Raw genomic sequence first — 18,839 nt, 5'->3', positions numbered from 1 at the left:
TCGCTGCAAACTCCCTGGTTGAAAACTTTTCGCAAGAGTCAGCACTGTCCTTTCGAACGTTCCAAAATACGACCACGGGAATCAAATAGAGCAGTACTCGCTGCTTGTCTCCTTGTCGACAAAACGCGCCATATATGTGGCAAATGTTACGAGAGTGGGATATCCCGATGATAGACGAAGTCCCGTTGAACCCGCGGGAAATGCTAAATGTCAAGCGCGCGGGCCCTCCTCGCATCCCCAAGAGAGCTAAAGGCCATGCCATCGTAATATGATTACGCGGTGTCCGTCATCCCCTTGTTTAGGCGCGATTATTGTGCGTGCGCGGTATAATTCGTCGACGAATTTACGAGACAGTAAACAGTTCGGTTTACCTCCCGTTCCATCAGCCGTGGGGAGCTTTAACGAGGATCGCCGACACTGGGTTTAATTAAATTGAATGATCTGGCCGGCGATCGCGGTTTAATTAACCGTCGAAAGCGTGGGAATCGTCGATATGATCGATATTATTCAACAGAGGCCTTGCTAAAAATATTTTCAATAAAAACCTAAATAATGGCAGGACAAGCAACCTGTTGTGATCGGATATCATGCTTTGATCGGAGAGACTTCATTATTCCAATAAACGAGTTGACTGATTTTAACGATTCGAGTGTTAAATAGGATATTTAATCAAGAAGTTAATGAAAAAACGGACTTACTGTAAACTATTAGCGGTGATTTATTGTCTTGTTGCTTAGGTTCATAGTGGGACTGAGGGCCAAAATTCCACGCATCAATCACGTCCACCATCACAGATACCTTGATGCCAGTTTAAAATCGAACTCGTAGCTGTTACGTAAATGAATGACAATATTCGGCAGTGTCAATGTCCAACGTGGCCCGGAAACTATTTTTAGACGACTGATCCTCACGGTTGGTGGATAATAACTGATAGTTGCCCGTTCTCCATCATTATTCTCGATCGTTTCTGAATGGATTATAGCTTCAATGATATTTACTATTTACGTTCTGTGTCTTTCGAGCGACCGAAATCGAATAATAGAATGGAGATACAGGATGATTTAATACCATTCGAGCTAACTTTGTGCCATTCATAAGAGGAGATTCAAGTATTAAGCTACTGTAGAAATATTAATAATATGCTGTTGACAAAATACAAATTATTCCTGGTTTATTGATAATTTAACTAGGATAAGGAAAATTCTATCGATTTATTAAATTTTATTATGAAAATTATTTCTGTGAAAGTCACATATGTCTTTTACCAACGAAGTGTACACTTTTCATCAAGATCTTACCAGACCGATATCATTATTCACACTGTACAACAAATACAGTATCTACTAACAATTTTCGCTCTCATCTCAAACATGCTAACTTTTCTGTGCGAGCTACAAACGAACAAATTTCTTTTTCCAAATGGTAACTTTCGGCGTCGGTGTTTCAACATGTAAATTCCCGGTTCCGTCGGATATACTAATGCTTGAACGATATTTTCCACGAAAGTGTGTAACTTCCTGGAATTTCCGCGGAGCAACGGATATCCCGGAGATCCGTTGTATTAAGCATGAATAGCGCCAGGGTAATGGCTAGAAGAAGGGTTATGCCACATACGAAAACGAGGGTGATCCACTCGAGTGGTTTGTCGTTTGCGGTGGGTGGAAAGCTCATGAACTTCTACCCTAAGTACAGAGGCACGTGGAGGTTGTCGGGATGGATACAGTGCGAGGGGGTGGGAGGGAGGGAGAGCACGTGCTGTCGCGTGTCGACGAGCCCTTGTGATCTATGTGCCGTCACTGCACTACCTACGTACATATATATGCATGGAAATTATTGCTACATCGGCCAAATATATCCCTCCTAATGTACCATCGCGATACTCCACTGTTTAGGGGAGGGAGTGAGGGCTGGCCGCCTCGATTTGCCAAAACATTTTAAAAGGTATCGATCCGCGGTTCCCGCTTGATAGCGAGAGTCATCCGGCACCAATAACAATTTTGACAAGTTGTATACCGACGGCCGAAGACCATTTCCCTTGTTTCTTCTGTTTCCTTCCTTACGAAGTTGAAGTGGATTGGAACAGGGGAAGTGATAAGGAATATCGGTAAGTTCTCGATGTATTGGAAGTATGTAATTGAAACCTGCTATATTTATTGTAGAGTGTAAACGATTTCTTCAAGTGATATTGTATTGATAGATTAGTTTGTAATACAGAAACGTGTTTATTAAACAATATTCAGTTGTGACAATTATATGAAAATTTGCGAATATACCAGGCTACAGTGGGTAAGAAAAATATCGATAAACACTTGAATATAAATAAATATATTATCTTCAATTTTGTTAAGACCAGAAATATTAAATATTGAAGCAATCACATGAAAGAATCCATCCTAAATCTTTCCAGTTAATGCTAGTTAATACCTACTATTAAATATTAAGCAAATATTACTAAATAGCATCTAAATAGATATGACTCCAAATCCCTAAAATTACCACTGAATAAATGACACCATCATCCAGCAGATTAATCGCGTTTGAGACGAGACTGCCGCAAGATTGATATGTAAATTCGGGTAGAGGATAGGATGCGGGTTATCCCTGGCAAGAAGATGCGAGGAGGATCTCTTTCGGCTTCCGAAGGTGGTGATACGGCGGTGAATAAGGGTGGGTGGTGGGCTGCCTCGAGGGGGTTTAACCCAGGGGTTGGTGCATATTTCACGGTTGGTGGTCCCATCTCGCGGAGACAATCTGAACCAGCGCGGATACATCATCGCGTGACGCCACGTAATAACCTTCTGGGCCACAGCGAGCGCCTTTCAAAACCCTCTTATTTATTCATCTCACCTCGTCCTTGCTCTCCTCTCTTTCTCTATATATATCTCGCCCTTTCATCCCCTACACAGAATCCCAGCGTTGCCTCCATCTTTGTGGGGTTGAAAAAAATTCCGTCAGTACGGTGGACACGTTGATTAATAGCTAAGACTTAAAAGAGACGATGCCAGAAACTATCGTGTTCCTCGATACAATATGCAAATTAGAAGTTTCACTTTCAGTTATTTAATAATGTTAGGTGATTTTTGCGCTGCTCGTTGCATAATGTGCATTGTATCTTACCGTCATGCAAATCACTGTTGTTAAGTAACGAATCGACGGAGAATACATGCACCGGCGATTCGTCCGTTGCCACGAATAATTACCAGCAGGCCGGTCGAAGAAGAAAGCATCGATCAGCCGGATACCACGGGCGCCGTTCGAGCATTCCTCGAATAGCGTCTAATCCATCAGTGAATTCTCGTATCGCTTACCACGCCGCACTCTTTCTTTTCCTTCGCGCGACGACATCCTCGCCCTGCTTTCTCGCCAGATGTTGTAAGTGCGTCGACGAAGGATCGCACGGTGAAAACGAGCACCAGAAAACGGACGAGCCTACTTTTCACCCTTACCGCGGCGCGAGGGTGGCGCGTCGCGATTCTCGGAAGTCGAGACTAAGCTTCTTCGGCGATTCCCGTGAAATTAGTACGTAAATATTTTACTGCTCGTTACCAAATGTGTTAGAAAAAGTACTACAAGTACGGGAAGCAAAGAAATATAGAAATATAACGAGACGCGTGTTCTTCGTTCGTGAAAGTAGAAACATGTACCGGACAGACGCGTTTGTGAGTACAGGTGCATACAGGACCAGGTGTATTCAATAAATGTATAAGCTCGTTTCAAGACGAGGTTCATTAAGAGAATGAGTTTCTCGTGAAAAGCTGTGATTAACAGTTTATTAAGAGAAATATAATTTAAAAAACCAAAGCCTTCTTCCCTGAATCCTTCTTACGATTACAGATGCAAAATGTATATCAAAATATTTTAAAGAAACTTCATTTAACATTTATTACATAACGCCAAACAATTTCTCATTCCGCGCCCTCTTTACCGTCGCAAATCGAAAGTCAACAAGCACGTAAATCTCAAATAAAATTTCATTTCGCATTCCGATTTCCTTTCACATCTCTCGAATGACTCCCGTGCTAGTCTCGCATCCACGGCACTACGTGTCTCCTCATCTCTTCTCGCCGTTATTGCCAAAGATCCAGGATCGACAGCGAGGTCGCGTTTGCCTGGCCAGAATTAATGGGTTACGAAGGAAGGTATTTCTGTTGCGGAGAAATATCGCCAGGCCGGGGCCGGCCGTGGCCGTTAAGATAATAATAATCTTACGAGTGCGAATCCTTCCGTACGAGACGGGCGACACGCGTACGGGCCGCCGCGTGCTCGTGTCGACACACGTACTTGACTCTTCTCGTGTAACGCGGTCGGCAGAAAGGCTATTTGTCGGATGACAAACGAGCGGCGGGCTACGTGGGTGGCTCCGGCAGTCGCGGGAAATGGTGAGCAGCGCTCCGTGTCGCCGCACGCGCTTTCGTGTCGTTCGGTTTTCAGAATCAAGTTCGGATGCGGGCTGAATCCGAACGCCGGTCCCGGGACCCGGGACTCGGGACCCGCTCACCTCTTTCTCTCTGTCTCTCCCTCTCTCCTTCTGGAACCCGAATGTTCCGCTGGATTGGAGACGATGCTTGGCCCTATCGTGGATTTATTCCGTAACGAGTCCTTGTACCGATATTCCATCGAATGTTCGAGGAAATGGCACAGGAATTCGCCGAACGATGATTTGTGCTCTTGTGTTCGGTAGCAAACAAGACCATTGATCGCGGTTATGATGACGAGAGAATGGATTCTGTATTCGGAATGGGGATAAGTGTATTTACATGTTACAAATTTGACTGCGAAATTCGAGTATTATATCATTCAATTCTGTTTTCTGCGGTATTCTATTCTAAGCTGTATTAGTCTATCTTTCTTCGGAAATATATTTTATCAATCATAGCTTTAAGCACTTTAATCTAATATCAGTCCTTCCAATCCTACTGCTTCGGTCCAACTTCGAAAAAGACAATTTCAACGAATAACTCCAACAAACTACTTTTCCACTAACAGACTCCATGAACTAATATCATATGTTTCACAGCAGAGATCATAAAGCAGTGTTTCAACGACAATCACAGAATCAAGAACGATAATAATTCCAGTTCCACGACGTCTAAGTCTCAGCGTCAAGAAAGCACGAAAAGTAACCTGCGGTCCATTGTGAAAGACACTAGCCAGCTGAAATCCGAATTTGTTGGAGCGCCGTTGCGGCCAGTATCGTAGATCAGCACTAGTATCATAGCTCAGAGCCACGTACAGAGTGGATGCATTTCGGTGGCCGGCAACGGTAACGCTTCACGCACGCACACACGCGTCCCCGCGGGGTAGGTGAGCGCGGCCGTAAGTGCGTGTATGTGTGGCCGGGAGGCACATAATGTCTAATGGGGGTGATTGTGCTCGCGCTCCGTGACGGATCAATCTGCCACCCCCTTCAACCCCCTTCTCTGCCACGAGGAGAGGCCAAGAGGGAGTGAAGGGTGGCCGGAGGGGGGTCGCGGTGGAGAGAAACAGCGAGAGAGCGAGAGGCTAACCCTTGGTCTCACCAAGCCGAAGCCCAAGCACGGACTCGCGTGGATAACGCGCCTATTCGTCATACCTCCCGAAGGGCTGGAATTAGACGCTGGAAACATTATTAATCGACGACCGTTCCGTATCCAGCGCTCGTGTCCTCCGCGCCACCGACGGATTTGCCTCGCTGAAACCAAGCGTTGCGACTACCATAGAAAATCTCTCCGAAGGGTGATCTTGCGGTAATTAACCCCGTTATGGCGCGTTCGTCTCGGGATTAGTCGAATTGGTTTCAGTTTCGATTGTATTCATTGTCGGGCTCCTGAGACAGCCTTGTTTCAGTTATGAGATATAATAAGTTGTGCTGTTTTATCATTTCTTCTGTACGTTGATCACTGTTTTGTTATTACCAGTTTACCGGATGGAGGATATTCTGTATCGTTCTTATAGTATGTTTACTTTTAATGGTTGAATAGTGATAGATTAAGAAGTTCTGATTGAAATCTGTTCAACCGTAGATGAACAGAATTGATAGTAATCACATTGTTTGATTCTACAGGGATTCTACTGCAGAAGGATCTGTTTAGAAGCTATACGGATATCACCCAACGAAAAGAGAACTACCAAATAATCTACATGAAAGACGGGACCAGCAGATCCACAAACGCACCCTTTCCTTCGTCTTCACCTTTCCCTTCCTCCCGCGCCGTTCACACCTCCATTACGACCGTCAAACTGTCAGCCGAACGATATCCCCTTGAAACGATAACCGGTGTCCGTCGTAGATCTGTTTTTCGATGTGGTCTTTCACCGGCTCGCACGATGGTAATTCTCGAAACCCACGCCGACCAGGTTTTTCTGAGCATTGACGCAAGTCGGCTGCGGAATTGCTCGATATCGTGTTACGTGTACACGCGGTTTTCTACGTACTTCTCGGTAGATTCCGCGCAATGCATACCCGTGTATACTTACCGCGGGGAGAGGGACTGACTTATAAATAGCGTCTCTCTCGTTATCAGCGGTTGAAATACGCGCCGCCCGCGGGAAAAGCCATTTTAATTACCGGGCCAGACGCGAGACCGGGCAATTCGCCCGTCGACTTTCCGGGACCGCGCCGGCCCGATATCTCGGACACCCAACTAGTTAACCAGGAAAAGCAATATTTCAGAACCGTACGCAGAAACATTTATAAGCCCGTGTATCCGCCTAACCTGTTTCCCCCGACGGTTTCCAGGCCCCGTTCTGGAAGCGGGTGTATGGTATAAGGTAACGAGGCGATCTCTCATATCGCGCCGCCCACGTGCAACCACGTTGACACAAACACGCCCGTGTGTCCCGATCGCTCTGGAAACCGGCGGCTCCGATCGAGAAACGCCGGAGCAATGGGGAAGGAAGGCCGACTGATCTCTTCGCGTGCCGGTGCACGCTGGTACCGCTCGCGTTGGGAAACTCGGCGCGCGCCGTTTGTCTAGATTTAGCGCTTTTACCACTTTGACTGGCGGCACCGCTCGCTCCTTGCCGACACCGGTTTTTTTGTCATCGAAAAATTAATTCTTCAAGTAGCGCGGAGAGTGAATCAAGCTTTATTGGAGCCCGTGAGATGGAAGAAGGTTAATACGGTTTTACGATTTTCTGGCGGTTCTGCGTGCCAGTGGGTAATAGTTTCTTGTAATGAAAGGGAATTGAGTGTGCATTAACGGTATGCATGGACTGTTCATTTTTGGGGAGAACATTATCGTGGAAGTGTCTTTTCTCGTATAGTGAAGATTAAACTTGATTAATAGAAATAATGGGCTTGCAGAGATAAGGGTGCTTCGTGGAGAAATAGTAATGAAACAATGTGACATTAATTTTGTAACTCTTTACTTGTTTTGTAGCAGAATAAAATATTTAGGGAAATTTTACGAATTTGTTCCAATTTGCCAGGAATATTTAGCTCGTGTTTCGTCTCACAGAAATGAACAGACAAATTTTAAACAATCGCCCGTCATAAATTTCAATCTATTCGTAAATCCCCACATATAATTCGCTTAGACTAATTCCTTAAGGAGTTCCATAAAAAATAATAAGAACGCATCTACATATTGAAGAAGCACAATGGTGGAGTTACTTATCAGAAATTTCACACCAAACCATAGAAAATATTCTCAACCATAATCCACATAATTCTCGCAGCGTATAGACCTCCGCAATAAATTCCGTCGACTAGTAAATATTATTATCCCGCTCATTACATTCTTCTCACACCCTGTACGCCTCAGTCTGAATTTCGTCACAGCTTCACCTTCGCCGGTGCCCACCATCACCGCAACCGTAATGCTCCGGGTTTATCGAATCTCCGCGTACGCCAGATCCACGTGGTATATCTATATACATAATACCACATTCTTTCCCAGTTTACGCATAACTTTCTAAGCGATCAGTGAAAGGACAAGATCGGTGCACACCATTGAAACCTCGCCGCGCGCCGGTAGAAGGTTAAGCGGCGATTGATAAGTCGGGCACGATCGGCGGCGCGGCGTGTAAACGATCGGTTCGCGGAAAGCTTCCTCGTCAATCCGTCGACGAGGTGTAGCCTGTTTTAATTGGCGTTATTAATGGCGCAACGCGGTTCTTGCGGACGCCGCAATTCGTTTTACACCGTCGCCGCTTTGAACTCCTTCTAAACGAGCATCGCCGGTTATTAATTATCAAGGTTGCTCAGTGTCCGAGGGTGATTTACGCATCGATCCCGTATCCGGGAGCCGGTTCTGCGGCCTTCCGGTGTAGCTTCGGGTTCCGTTCTTACCCACCGAGGGCTGGCGGCGACAAAAGTTACGACACTGTTCTCGCCACCGGCCTGGCCAGTCACAGATGGCAGCAGAAGGTTGTTGCTAAAGCTTGCTGCGTGTTAGTCCCGCCATTATTGATGATTCGAGGATGAAATGTTAAGTTTGTTATGATTAATAAAGTTTATTTAGTAATCATTGAATTGAGTAGTAGTTATTAAAATAGTTTGCTTTATTACGTTTTGTATTATATTATTATTAGTTTTTTTTACGTAGTAGATTTTGAAACTTTAACGTGTACACGTATCTTCTTATTCTTGATCAGTTGCTATTTTTGTTTCATCTATATGTTTCATAGGTCAGAATATTACGTTAGAATTTTAGAATGTCATCTATTTTTATTTGTTCTTAGATAGTTGGACACTTTACATCAGAAACATACTATCCACTAAATTAGAATAATCACCTAGGTGTTGCGCCAAGAAAATTGTACCTTTCTTGCGAATCTCGAGGGAAGGACTAAATGAACACTCCAATTAGGCTTCGAAAGTAAAACACGAAGAAAACGGGCGATGCTCGATTTTGTTACTTGATTTTACATAATGTACTTTCTATAAAAGTAGTGCCGATAGAGTAACAGTTGCTTTTGCTGGACTCATTATCGATGGATAAAACTTGATTGCATTCTTCAGCTTCAATGTTTTATTCCGCAGAAACTTTGATAGCGACGGAGCGCATCGAAAGAGCTCGTCAGCTGTTTAATCGAGCCAAATATCAAACGCACGCCCCGTAAATTGTTTCCTGTTTATTCCAGTGGTTTTTACTCGCTGAAATTCAATGTACACGCGTTGTTTTGTACGTCGCAGACACATGGTCCGACATCACGCGGAACCAGCAGACTAATAGAGAAGATTAGTTATCGGCGCTTGCGATCTTAATAGACACCCATCGTTTCAGGATACAGTCCTCGATCCGCGAATCTGGAACGTACTGTTTATTTTTCAGTTTCAAACAACTCACCGGGGAATCCTGAATATTCTTCGCCACGGGATAATTCTATAAAGTCTACTTCATCGATCATTGATCTTCGATACTGTAGCAGATCGATGGCCGGCTCGTAAAACGGCGAATGCACGCCCGATAGATAAAGATGTAAAAGACGGCTCGCTGTATCTTTAGAAATAAAATGTAGAAATGTAAAAGGATACCGGGCCGTGTTGCTTCGTAATCGATCTACACGGCGAACGGAACTGCTTGGTTTCACTCGATTCACGGCAAGGACAGGCGGCGAGGACGGATTGAGAAAAATCGGGACGCAGTTTCGTCGATTATCGCAAGGACTTCTTGGCGGAAAACCGACCAATTGCTTATTTTTACACCTTCGGAGATCGAGCTCATTACGAACAATTCTCGGAAAGGCGGAGCGCACGTACGTTGATTGCTAGCATTGATTATCCGACTTTTTGCCGTCTGCCCGAGCAATAATTGACGGACGCTCACACAGCGGTATTATAATTATATGTATTAGACGCGTACAAAACCTCTTGCGGTCAGAACAATTCGAATTTTCGTTTGTTGGACGCGATACGTGATCAGGACTGCCGGTAAGTAGATCACGGCCGGGATCGATGTAGAGGTTCGATTGATCTTCGTCGTTTAATCGACCAGAGATCAGTGCTTCAGTGGACTGTTGTTAAATAGAAAATCTGAAGTACTGGTGAAACATTACAGTAATGAGAAATCAGAATGTTTAAACTCAGATTTGAAAAGATTCAATTGTAATATTTAAAATCTACTTTAATTATCTTTTAAAACATAGAATCCTTTGCAAGTAATGCGTACTATAAGAGAAACTATGTAAAACTACTTATCATTTTAATTCTATTCGAACGAATACTGTACAATGATACCAATATCCTCTATAAGGAAACGTTTAAATCCCCGCCGCTCCAAAGAAATAATCATCCACCGTATCTCAAACCAGTCACTCATGAAATTGCACGATTACCAATTTTTCTTCAAACTAATTACCCAAACCCAGAGTAAACATACCTTCTATCAATCTAAACGCCACATTCAATCCTCCCAAACAAAGCCATCAACTATCCTCAACAATCCTCCAGAATTCAGTAAATATGAATACACTCCTCAATACAAGTAACAAAAGAAGTGCCATTAATGGCGACACGATTGCTAATCAACGCCGCCCGCGAGGCTGCGTGTCCACGACCTACATCCACATTTTCTTATCGAACTCGAGAAAATGAAAAAGAGGAAGAAGCCGGACTGAAAGTAAGAAGAAGAAAAAGGGGAGCAGCGTGCTAGAGGAAAGGGACGTCCGTAGAAACGCGCGGCGCAGCATCGGTACATAATACCGAGTCGTAATTACGGCCGGCTAATGGGGATTACGGCCGGGCGAGGAATCGAAGAACGGAGGGGTAGCCGGATGATGATCGATACCATTGGTATCATCGCGGAGTAATTATGGGCGAGGCAGCCGCCGTGGCGCGGCTTTGCTCTGCTAGCCGCCGGGGGGACTGCGGCGGGGGAGGAGGGCTCGAAGGATCGGGACGGGGCAGCGCGGCGTGTTGCGAGGGCCCGGGAGTAAAGAGCAAAGTAAAGGGTTCCTGCGGTCGGAGGCGCGTTGTTGCGGTTAAAGCCATAACACGTCACGTCGATGCTGCAGCCACTTCTTAACTACCCACCGGCCGGGACGGATACCTGCTTGGTAGCCGCGCACGCATTTATAATGCACGCACAGCCCCGGCTACGAACGCGCCGGGGTCAATTATTGGCCGACACGACCGCAGAACTCCCGGACGCTTCCCGATACGCGACGCGGTATCGACCCGGTTTCAGAGCCGCGGTGTCGGGGATTTTCAGTATACGGCAAAAAGCTGGTGGCACCGCACCACCCCGGGGATTTGGTGAGAACGATTCGACTCCTGCGGACTCGCAAAAAAATTACTGCCCCCCCCCCCCCCCCCCCGCTCACCAGCTGCCATTGGCCGTGATTATGACGCACGTGCAGCTACACTACGAACCGCAGAACACCGTAGCGATTTTAGAGGATCTTCAAACGACACCCCGCCACTCCGGGATCGTTTGTGAAATTGGGTCTTGAGGTATCGCGATCGGAGATGGGAGATTTCAATTGTTTTTGTTTTGTGTGTAGGGGGCATAATTGGGAAAAGGGTGAATTTACGAGGACAGGTGATCTGAAATTGTGGGGGGATGTTCTTTTTGTGTGAAGTTTCTGGGTAGAGCGATGTTGAGTGTTGCTACCTGGTCGTGTCACTGAAGTGGATTAGGTGAGCAAGTATCAGACACACGAGGCAAGCTTCATTCGCTACAACCTGAACTTAGAGTTTTGAAACTTAAACTCTGCGTAGATGTAGAATTTGATGGAAATAATGTGAAAACATTATAAAACATCCTTCTCTAAATAAACTAAACAGTTTCGGTATAGAAGATATTACTCCACGAAAACTGTACAATATCAAACGAGTGAACATTGAGATACATCTAACAAATAAAATTCACTCTCCACCGATGTTTCCAAATATGTCACCTTCACTTCGACAAAGGTACCGTTCACAAAATACGAACAAAGAAAGTCACCATTTCGTTATAAGAATAAAAGCACCAACTACGTATTTACCTTTCGCATATCTGCGTTCGTTTCCAAAATGCCATACGCTCGAGTGCCATGGTAATGTCATTTCCCCGTAACAAGTAATTCCTGTCGAAGGATTACAGTGTTTGCGGAAGAGAGGAAGAAAGGGAGAAGGTAACGCAAGGCGCGGACGTTGCTGGCAAGAGGCAGCAGCTGTCGCAGCGCGCGTGCCGTGTTTTCTTAAATCGAACAAAAAGCGAGGCGGCATCGTCCGCGGAACGGTTTTCGCCGCGCGGAGTCGCGTGCACGCGTCCGTCGCTAGACGCGACGCGGCGCGGCGCGGCGCGGCTCGACGCACTCGAGCGTGAGATGCGTTGTGCGTCGTTGCACCTATACAGCCGCGAGCCGCGTAAACGCGAAGGCAGATAGATAGGGATACGGCAGGAAATGATTTGTGTTGTATCTCCTCGTCCGGCCGAACAATACCACCATGACTCATCCTCTCTGTGAGCTGATGCTACGAAATCGGCTCGAAAATAAATCCACGCCTCCGGTGCGTGCGTGATTCACAACGGGAACGGCGTCGTTTCGCGTAAAATCTCTTGCGCCTGGGACTTCTTTCGACGAACAGGGATGATTCGCGGTTTCTTGGCGGGTGGAAGTGATGTTAGGAGCATTCGTTGGTTGTTTAACACTAGATTTACGAAACTCGTCAATTTAACGCATATCGAATTTTACAATTGCTATGTAGTAAATGTTTGTATTGATTTTGATTAACGCTCTAACATAAATGTGTATTTTATTTGTCCAATCTTTAAACCTCTGATTGGCGAAACTTAAATGAATGAACGTCAAATTTTCTAACACCGATATAATAGAGTGTATAATAAATGTCTGTAAACAGAGTGCTAACAATAATCTCACCGGCACTTTTCCTGTCGTAACCAGTGAAATAACTGGCCGTAAAATGAAGATAAACAGGTTAGGATGAGTTTTTTGTATCGGAAATAGAAACAAGAGAACAGACAGTCATTAAAACACTGAGTAATCGGATGATGTAGGATTGATATTAAAGTTAAATGCACGAAAGAAAACTTAGAATTTTAGATCTGGTTATTTGACCGGTTACCGGTACGGTTAGCGTTAACCCGTTAGCCTAGGATTTATTTTTCCGTTGTTGGAATTACGTGTGATTAACGGGTTAACTGCTAAGAAAATCTTGAGTGTTTTATGTGATTCGTCTGTGGCGAGGATTGATGGGAACAGTCATTAATTGTTTGACAATGCAATTCTTGCGTTACACTGTTGTCAATTTACTTAAGTCATTAAATGTTCTTATTGAACATCAGTCATCTCGTATATTATAATTGTTTTCAAGTAATTTAGAAGCGCTGTTAGCGATCATCATAGTAGGCAACGGGTTAATGATTTATTAGAAGAAGGAGAAATTTTATGCTGTTTCTATGTGTTAATTATTAACTGTAAAGGCTTCCTGAAATTTAGTCAATAAACATGCTTCGAATAACGAGGAAATTCTTGTGTGAATAAATTTATATGAAATTGACTGAAAGCGAAAGTTTCCGCATAGTTATGAGTAATAGTGGAAGTTTTAAGTGTAATGTAGAGAAAATGATCAGTTTGGTTACATTAAAATGAATAAAATATAAGTAAGGTTTTTTTTCGACACGCGTACGTGTAAACTTTCGTTCGAATGTTACCGTATTCAGCGATCAAGAAGTTTGATCCACCGCGTATGCAAATCCTGTAATACATTCAACAGTATCAGCATTACCATAATAATCTCTATGTTTGCATTCAGATCGACTTCTTTCGTCTACTCCGTCAATTAGTCGAAACTTTATACGACCCTCGATCCTAAACAACTTCGCGATCCGACGAGAGATGTTGCACAAGTTTCACTGGAAAATTCTCATGGTGATGTAATTTATATCAAACAGAAATCAAAGATAGCCTGCAATTCAAGACGTACGTAAAAATGTTGAACGTTTCTGGAATTTCCGTTCAACATTTCAAATATGATACTGCTTCCTCAGAAACCACTGGCGAAGTAAAGAACTAAAACATATATTTCTGCGATCACGTTTATTTTGTAGAATAGTCAGAATTAATAGATTCATATTTTAACATAATAATGGTTCAAACATATAACCGAAGCTCGCAAGTGTCCGCTTGATTTTTTAGAAAGAAAATTCCGAAGGTCGTCACAAAAGAAAAGGCACGATTAAACCGGGGGATCTCTTAATTCTCTTAAAATGCCTATTAGCACCGCAGCTATATTTCGCCTTAACATTTCCCGCCGGCAGATAAAGATAAAACGAAGACGTGTTTTAAGCAATAAATTTAAAAAATTTTGGATTACGGACGCTGTTAGTCTGTCAGCCGCTAACACATCCCGCCCGGTTCTTAGTGTAAGTATACCACACCGACGCAAAATGAAAAATTTGTAGGATCTACGTGCACCAGAATATCCGAGGGATTAAGCGAAAAGCTTTTGGTGTCCGTGTATTCGCGCGAAGTATCTCGGTGGCAGAACGCGATCTATTACACGAATACCGTTGCCAGTGTGAAATGAATCGTCGATCCACGAAGATTTCCCCGGTAATTTCTTCATCATCCCGTCGCATCGCTCGCGAACATGTCTGGGATGCGAGGCACGACGCTCGGGCCTAATAGATGCCGGCAATCACCCGAACAGGGCTCCGTCCCACCGTATAATATCTCCCGAGCATCGGGCCAAATGTTCGCGCTTCTTCATACGCGATCGTCCTGCGTCCGTGAGTATCGCAAGCTTGAAGAAATTAGTCAAAATAAACGAATTCCAATTTTTTACTGCGGTCCACTAACTATAGCCTCGAAAGTAATAGTACAGTTCCCGAAGTGGTGCTATAGTTTCTAAGGCGATAGTGTACTTCCCAACAATATTGCAGTTCCGAAGGTGATAGTATAATGCCCAGGGCAATATTATAGTTTTCAAGCTGATAGTGTCGTTCCTAAAACGATACTGTAGTGCCCACGGCAATATTATAGTTTCCAAGCTAATAGTATAGTTCCCAAGGCAATATTATAGTTTTTAAGGTGATAGTGTAATTTCTAAGACGATGATGTATTTTCCAAGGCAATATTGTAGTTTTCAAGCTGATAGTGTAGTTCCCAAGGCAATATTATAGTTTTCAAGGTGGTAGTGTAATTCCTAAGACGATGGTGTATTTTCCAAGGCAATACTGTAGTTTTCAAGCTGATAGTGTAGTTCCTAAGGCGATAGTATAGTTCCAATAGCAATACTATCGTTCCCAACACTATAGTTTCTTATGCAATGTCATAATTACCTTGACGATATTATAGTTTGTAAAGCGATAAGTTCCTAAAGCAACACTACTTCCAAAAACAACATTACATTTCCAAAGGCAAACTAGTATAGTTCCCAAAACGATATCATAATTATCATTTCCATCCTCTAGTTACCAAGAGAATACGTTAGTACCCAAGACGAAACCTTGGCTCCAAAAAGATCGCAGGCATCGCTCGTGGGAACTGCAGCTCCCGTTTGTCCCGAATGCGTTAATTTGTTGATGGTGCGGCTGGCGTGCGGCGGCAAACGACCGGGCGCGGCAGCGTTCCGGATTCTTGTCGCGGTTTGATCCCGGGGGATGGATACATAGACCGGCGTACCCTTGATATATCTCGGGGCCGCGTCCGTGTCTCGATTCTATTAATTCAATTATATTGAGGAAGCGATGGGGCGCGATAACGGGGCCCCAATAACGAATCGCTTCCTCCGCGTACGATCGTCCTTTCGCGGACATTAATTACAAGGTGCGCGTACCTGTCCCGGTATCGGCCAATTTGTTTGTCCACAGGAATGCTCGTTTTCCATAACGGACACGCTACGTTTCGTCGGAGATCTCCTCCTCTCATTCTTTCCCGTTTTATTTTTCCGATCGGCCGGCTCCGCATTCCAACGCGAGCGAGCGGGTTGCACGCGCAAGACCGATGTATCCATGCCGCAATGATACGTAAAAGCGTCGCTCGTCCGTACGCGGGATATCTTCGCGGTCGAAGGAGACGCGGCACGCTTCATTGCTTCTCTTTATGAAGTTATAAAACGCTGCTCTTCGCCTCGGCGCGCGAATACGGGCCCGGCTTCTTGTTTGCTCTTGTTACGGAGATCTGGATCTCGGGCAACGGAGATTAAATGAATTTATGAAGTGAACCGTCTTTGGGAATACCTGGCGACCGTCGTACGCTGGCCCCGGGTACGACCGACAGCCTTTCATCTGTTTCGAATAAAACGTACGGCGATCCGCGTACGTCCATGCAAATCGAGCGAACCCCGGGCCATTCCCTCGAGAGCCGTATGAAAGATCTGCTAATAACGATAGTCGGCCCGAACGGCGACCGTGTAAGTGATAGCGATCCCGGCGACAGTTATTCGGACGGCGTTCACCGCGGAATCGGGCGTCAAGTGAGCTAATGGTTTTTTATGGGACAGTTATTCGCGAAGTGCGATCCCGAAGAGTGCGCGCCTCGTGACTGTTTATTAAATTTTATTCAGCGTCTGTTATAATGTTCCCGCGTATTGAGAGACGGACATCGGCAGGTCGCCGAGCGGAATGGTTTAATACAGCGTTATTTATGGGACGATATACGGAAAAATGGTTCACAGTTTGGTTACCTCGGCGATTCCGGTGTAACTGTATTCGCGGACTTCGAGTACAAATTTGTTGTGTGTATTTCAATGGGAACGGTGGTATTATGGATTGTTCGACGTTTATGCGTCGTAATGCAATTACGTTCGACGGAGGCGCGTTCCTTTTTTTTCAGTAGTTCGTGAAGATCATTAATCGTCCCCGACATTTATACTGCTCTGTCTTTGGGATTCAGTGGGGCGTTTCATGGGTAACGTGTGTATTTCTGTTTTATTAAAAAGAGAAATATTCTTCAATGATTCACCCTGTGGAGTCGAGAACTGTAGATGAATATTTGCCATTGATATTAACTTAAGTTCTTTGATATCTTGAGACCTTGAATCTAGTTTGCCTTATTATTGTATACAAAGAAGTGAAATGATACGAATTTTTATGAACTGATATCTAAAATTTAGGATTGAATAGAAATTCATATTTTTTTCATAGAAGTTTCATCGTCTTAATGATGATGTGAGAACTGTTTTAAATCTAAATAGAATGGTTTACTTTGTTGTAAAAGCAATTAATAAATACTCAGATTAGAAAAGAGCAAGTTTGTCGTTCCTGGGAGCCGAGAATGAAATTTAACTTACAGCGAAAGTGTTAAGACCTTGTATAATGTATCCTTAATTATTTCTAAATCAAATCGCAATCATTAAACAGAAGGATCCTGCCCATTACAGTTTTATAACTATCATTCGTGGAATTCTCGCCAACAGGCGGCGTCAAGTTATATTGAGACTTCGGATTTTATGCATTTATTGCGTGCACGAGTGTATCAGATATGGTGAAATAAAAAAAGGTCTCAACACTAGATTTACGATACCTGGAATTTCATATTACACGCTCAATGTTACAGCAACTGTAAGCATTATTCGGTAACGATTTACGTTGAGTTTGATTGATGTAACGACACAAGCACATCCTAATTCACCCCCACTCCAAAGTATAGTGCCAATGCTTGTAAATCTGTCGTCCACCACTTACTCTGCGACTTTCTCGTGACCACGATCGTTAGAACGATTTTATTATTAATAATTCACGAGAGCGGATTGTAAGTATACATTTATGTACTTCAAATATAAAACATTGATAACATCAAAATAGTCCTTCATTCTGATCTACGTGCGCAGAATAATTATATGGTTTCAATGTGAAACGTTGAAGAGTCTACGACAAAATTCTCATTTCACCTATAACTAACCAAAACTTCCCATAACACCTCCAACTCCTTCTTCAATTCCTACTATTAACAAACATCCACTGAAATATTAATCCTACGCGCAAACTTAGAACAACACTAACTTCCATCAAACTAAACCATAAATCTTCACCACGAATCTGCCTCCTCACAAATCAAACAATCGACAAACCTACAACAAACCTTCCAGTTTGAAAATCAGATAAAATCCTCGACAATAACTCATCAATTCCAATGGCCAAGCAAATATCCTCCGCGAACACCTACAACGCAGTTATATTATCCCGAACGCGACACCTCCTGCTCAAACCTAACTCGATCCTTTTCTCTCGCTGCCACCAACATTCCCGGATCGTCCCCTATTCCACGATCCTCTTGAACTACGGCCAAGCTCGCCGTGAAGGTTCTCGAGGAAGCGTCTCGCTTCGTCCTGGCGGGAAAGATCGCCCGAGGATCCACGGTGTCCCATATAAATAACTACCGGTGGTGCGTCTGCACCGCGACCGTGTCCCCTCCCCTTGCCAGACGGCTCGTTGTAATGACATGATTGCATACCATCCGCACACGCTGCGTCCATGTTTTCCTTAGCATAGGTGCGCGTCGTTGCTCTGTGCGCGTACGGAGCAGGGCGGCGGCGGCGGCGGCGGCGTCGGAGGAGGAGGAGGAGGTCGTTAGAGGACAACGGCAAGGAGCAAGGAGGCACGGCGAGAGGGAGAAGGGGCCTTTCCCTAATAAGATACTGGCACGTACCGTCGGTTCTTAGCCGCGGCGCACGCGAGCATGCACCGAGTACCGGCCGAGCGGACATACCGATACAGAAAACTCCACGCCCGGCGTAACCGCGGAATAAATCCTCTAATCTAATTGATACGACCGCCGGTATGCGGGCTCGCGTCGCTACACGCTGGAAACGGTCGTTGTTAAGTAGCCCGGCCCGTGGAGTTGGCGCGATGCGAGGAAAAAACCGCGGGGAAAAAGGAGGCGAAGAAACGGAGGGGAACGAAAAAAGAAACGACGCCGAAGCGGTGTGCATTATAACGGAAGAAACGTCTCCCCGTGGCTCG

General features: G+C 44.6%; 1 protein-coding gene across 9 annotated transcripts in view; it reads right to left on the bottom strand.

The window, feature by feature from the left end:
• sv (paired box protein shaven) overlaps positions 1-18,839 on the bottom strand; it is a 199,451-nt gene that overhangs the window by 50,520 nt on the left and 130,092 nt on the right. The window contains exon 1 of one of the 9 annotated variants that reach the window (XM_031978474.2): positions 699-1,014. The exons of the other annotated variants lie outside the window; for them this stretch is intronic. Coding sequence (XP_031834334.1) covers positions 699-789 — 91 coding nt within the window. The 5' untranslated portion in view covers positions 790-1,014. Of the gene's footprint in view, positions 1-698; positions 1,015-18,839 lie in introns of those variants that run through there. 9 annotated transcript variants of the gene reach the window in all.

Source organism: Nomia melanderi, chromosome 9, assembly GCF_051020985.1.
Source record: "Nomia melanderi isolate GNS246 chromosome 9, iyNomMela1, whole genome shotgun sequence".
Classification (NCBI taxonomy): domain Eukaryota; kingdom Metazoa; phylum Arthropoda; class Insecta; order Hymenoptera; family Halictidae; genus Nomia; species Nomia melanderi.
The sequence above is the reverse complement of the archived record's forward strand: the minus strand, read 5'-3'. Positions and strand labels throughout refer to the sequence as shown.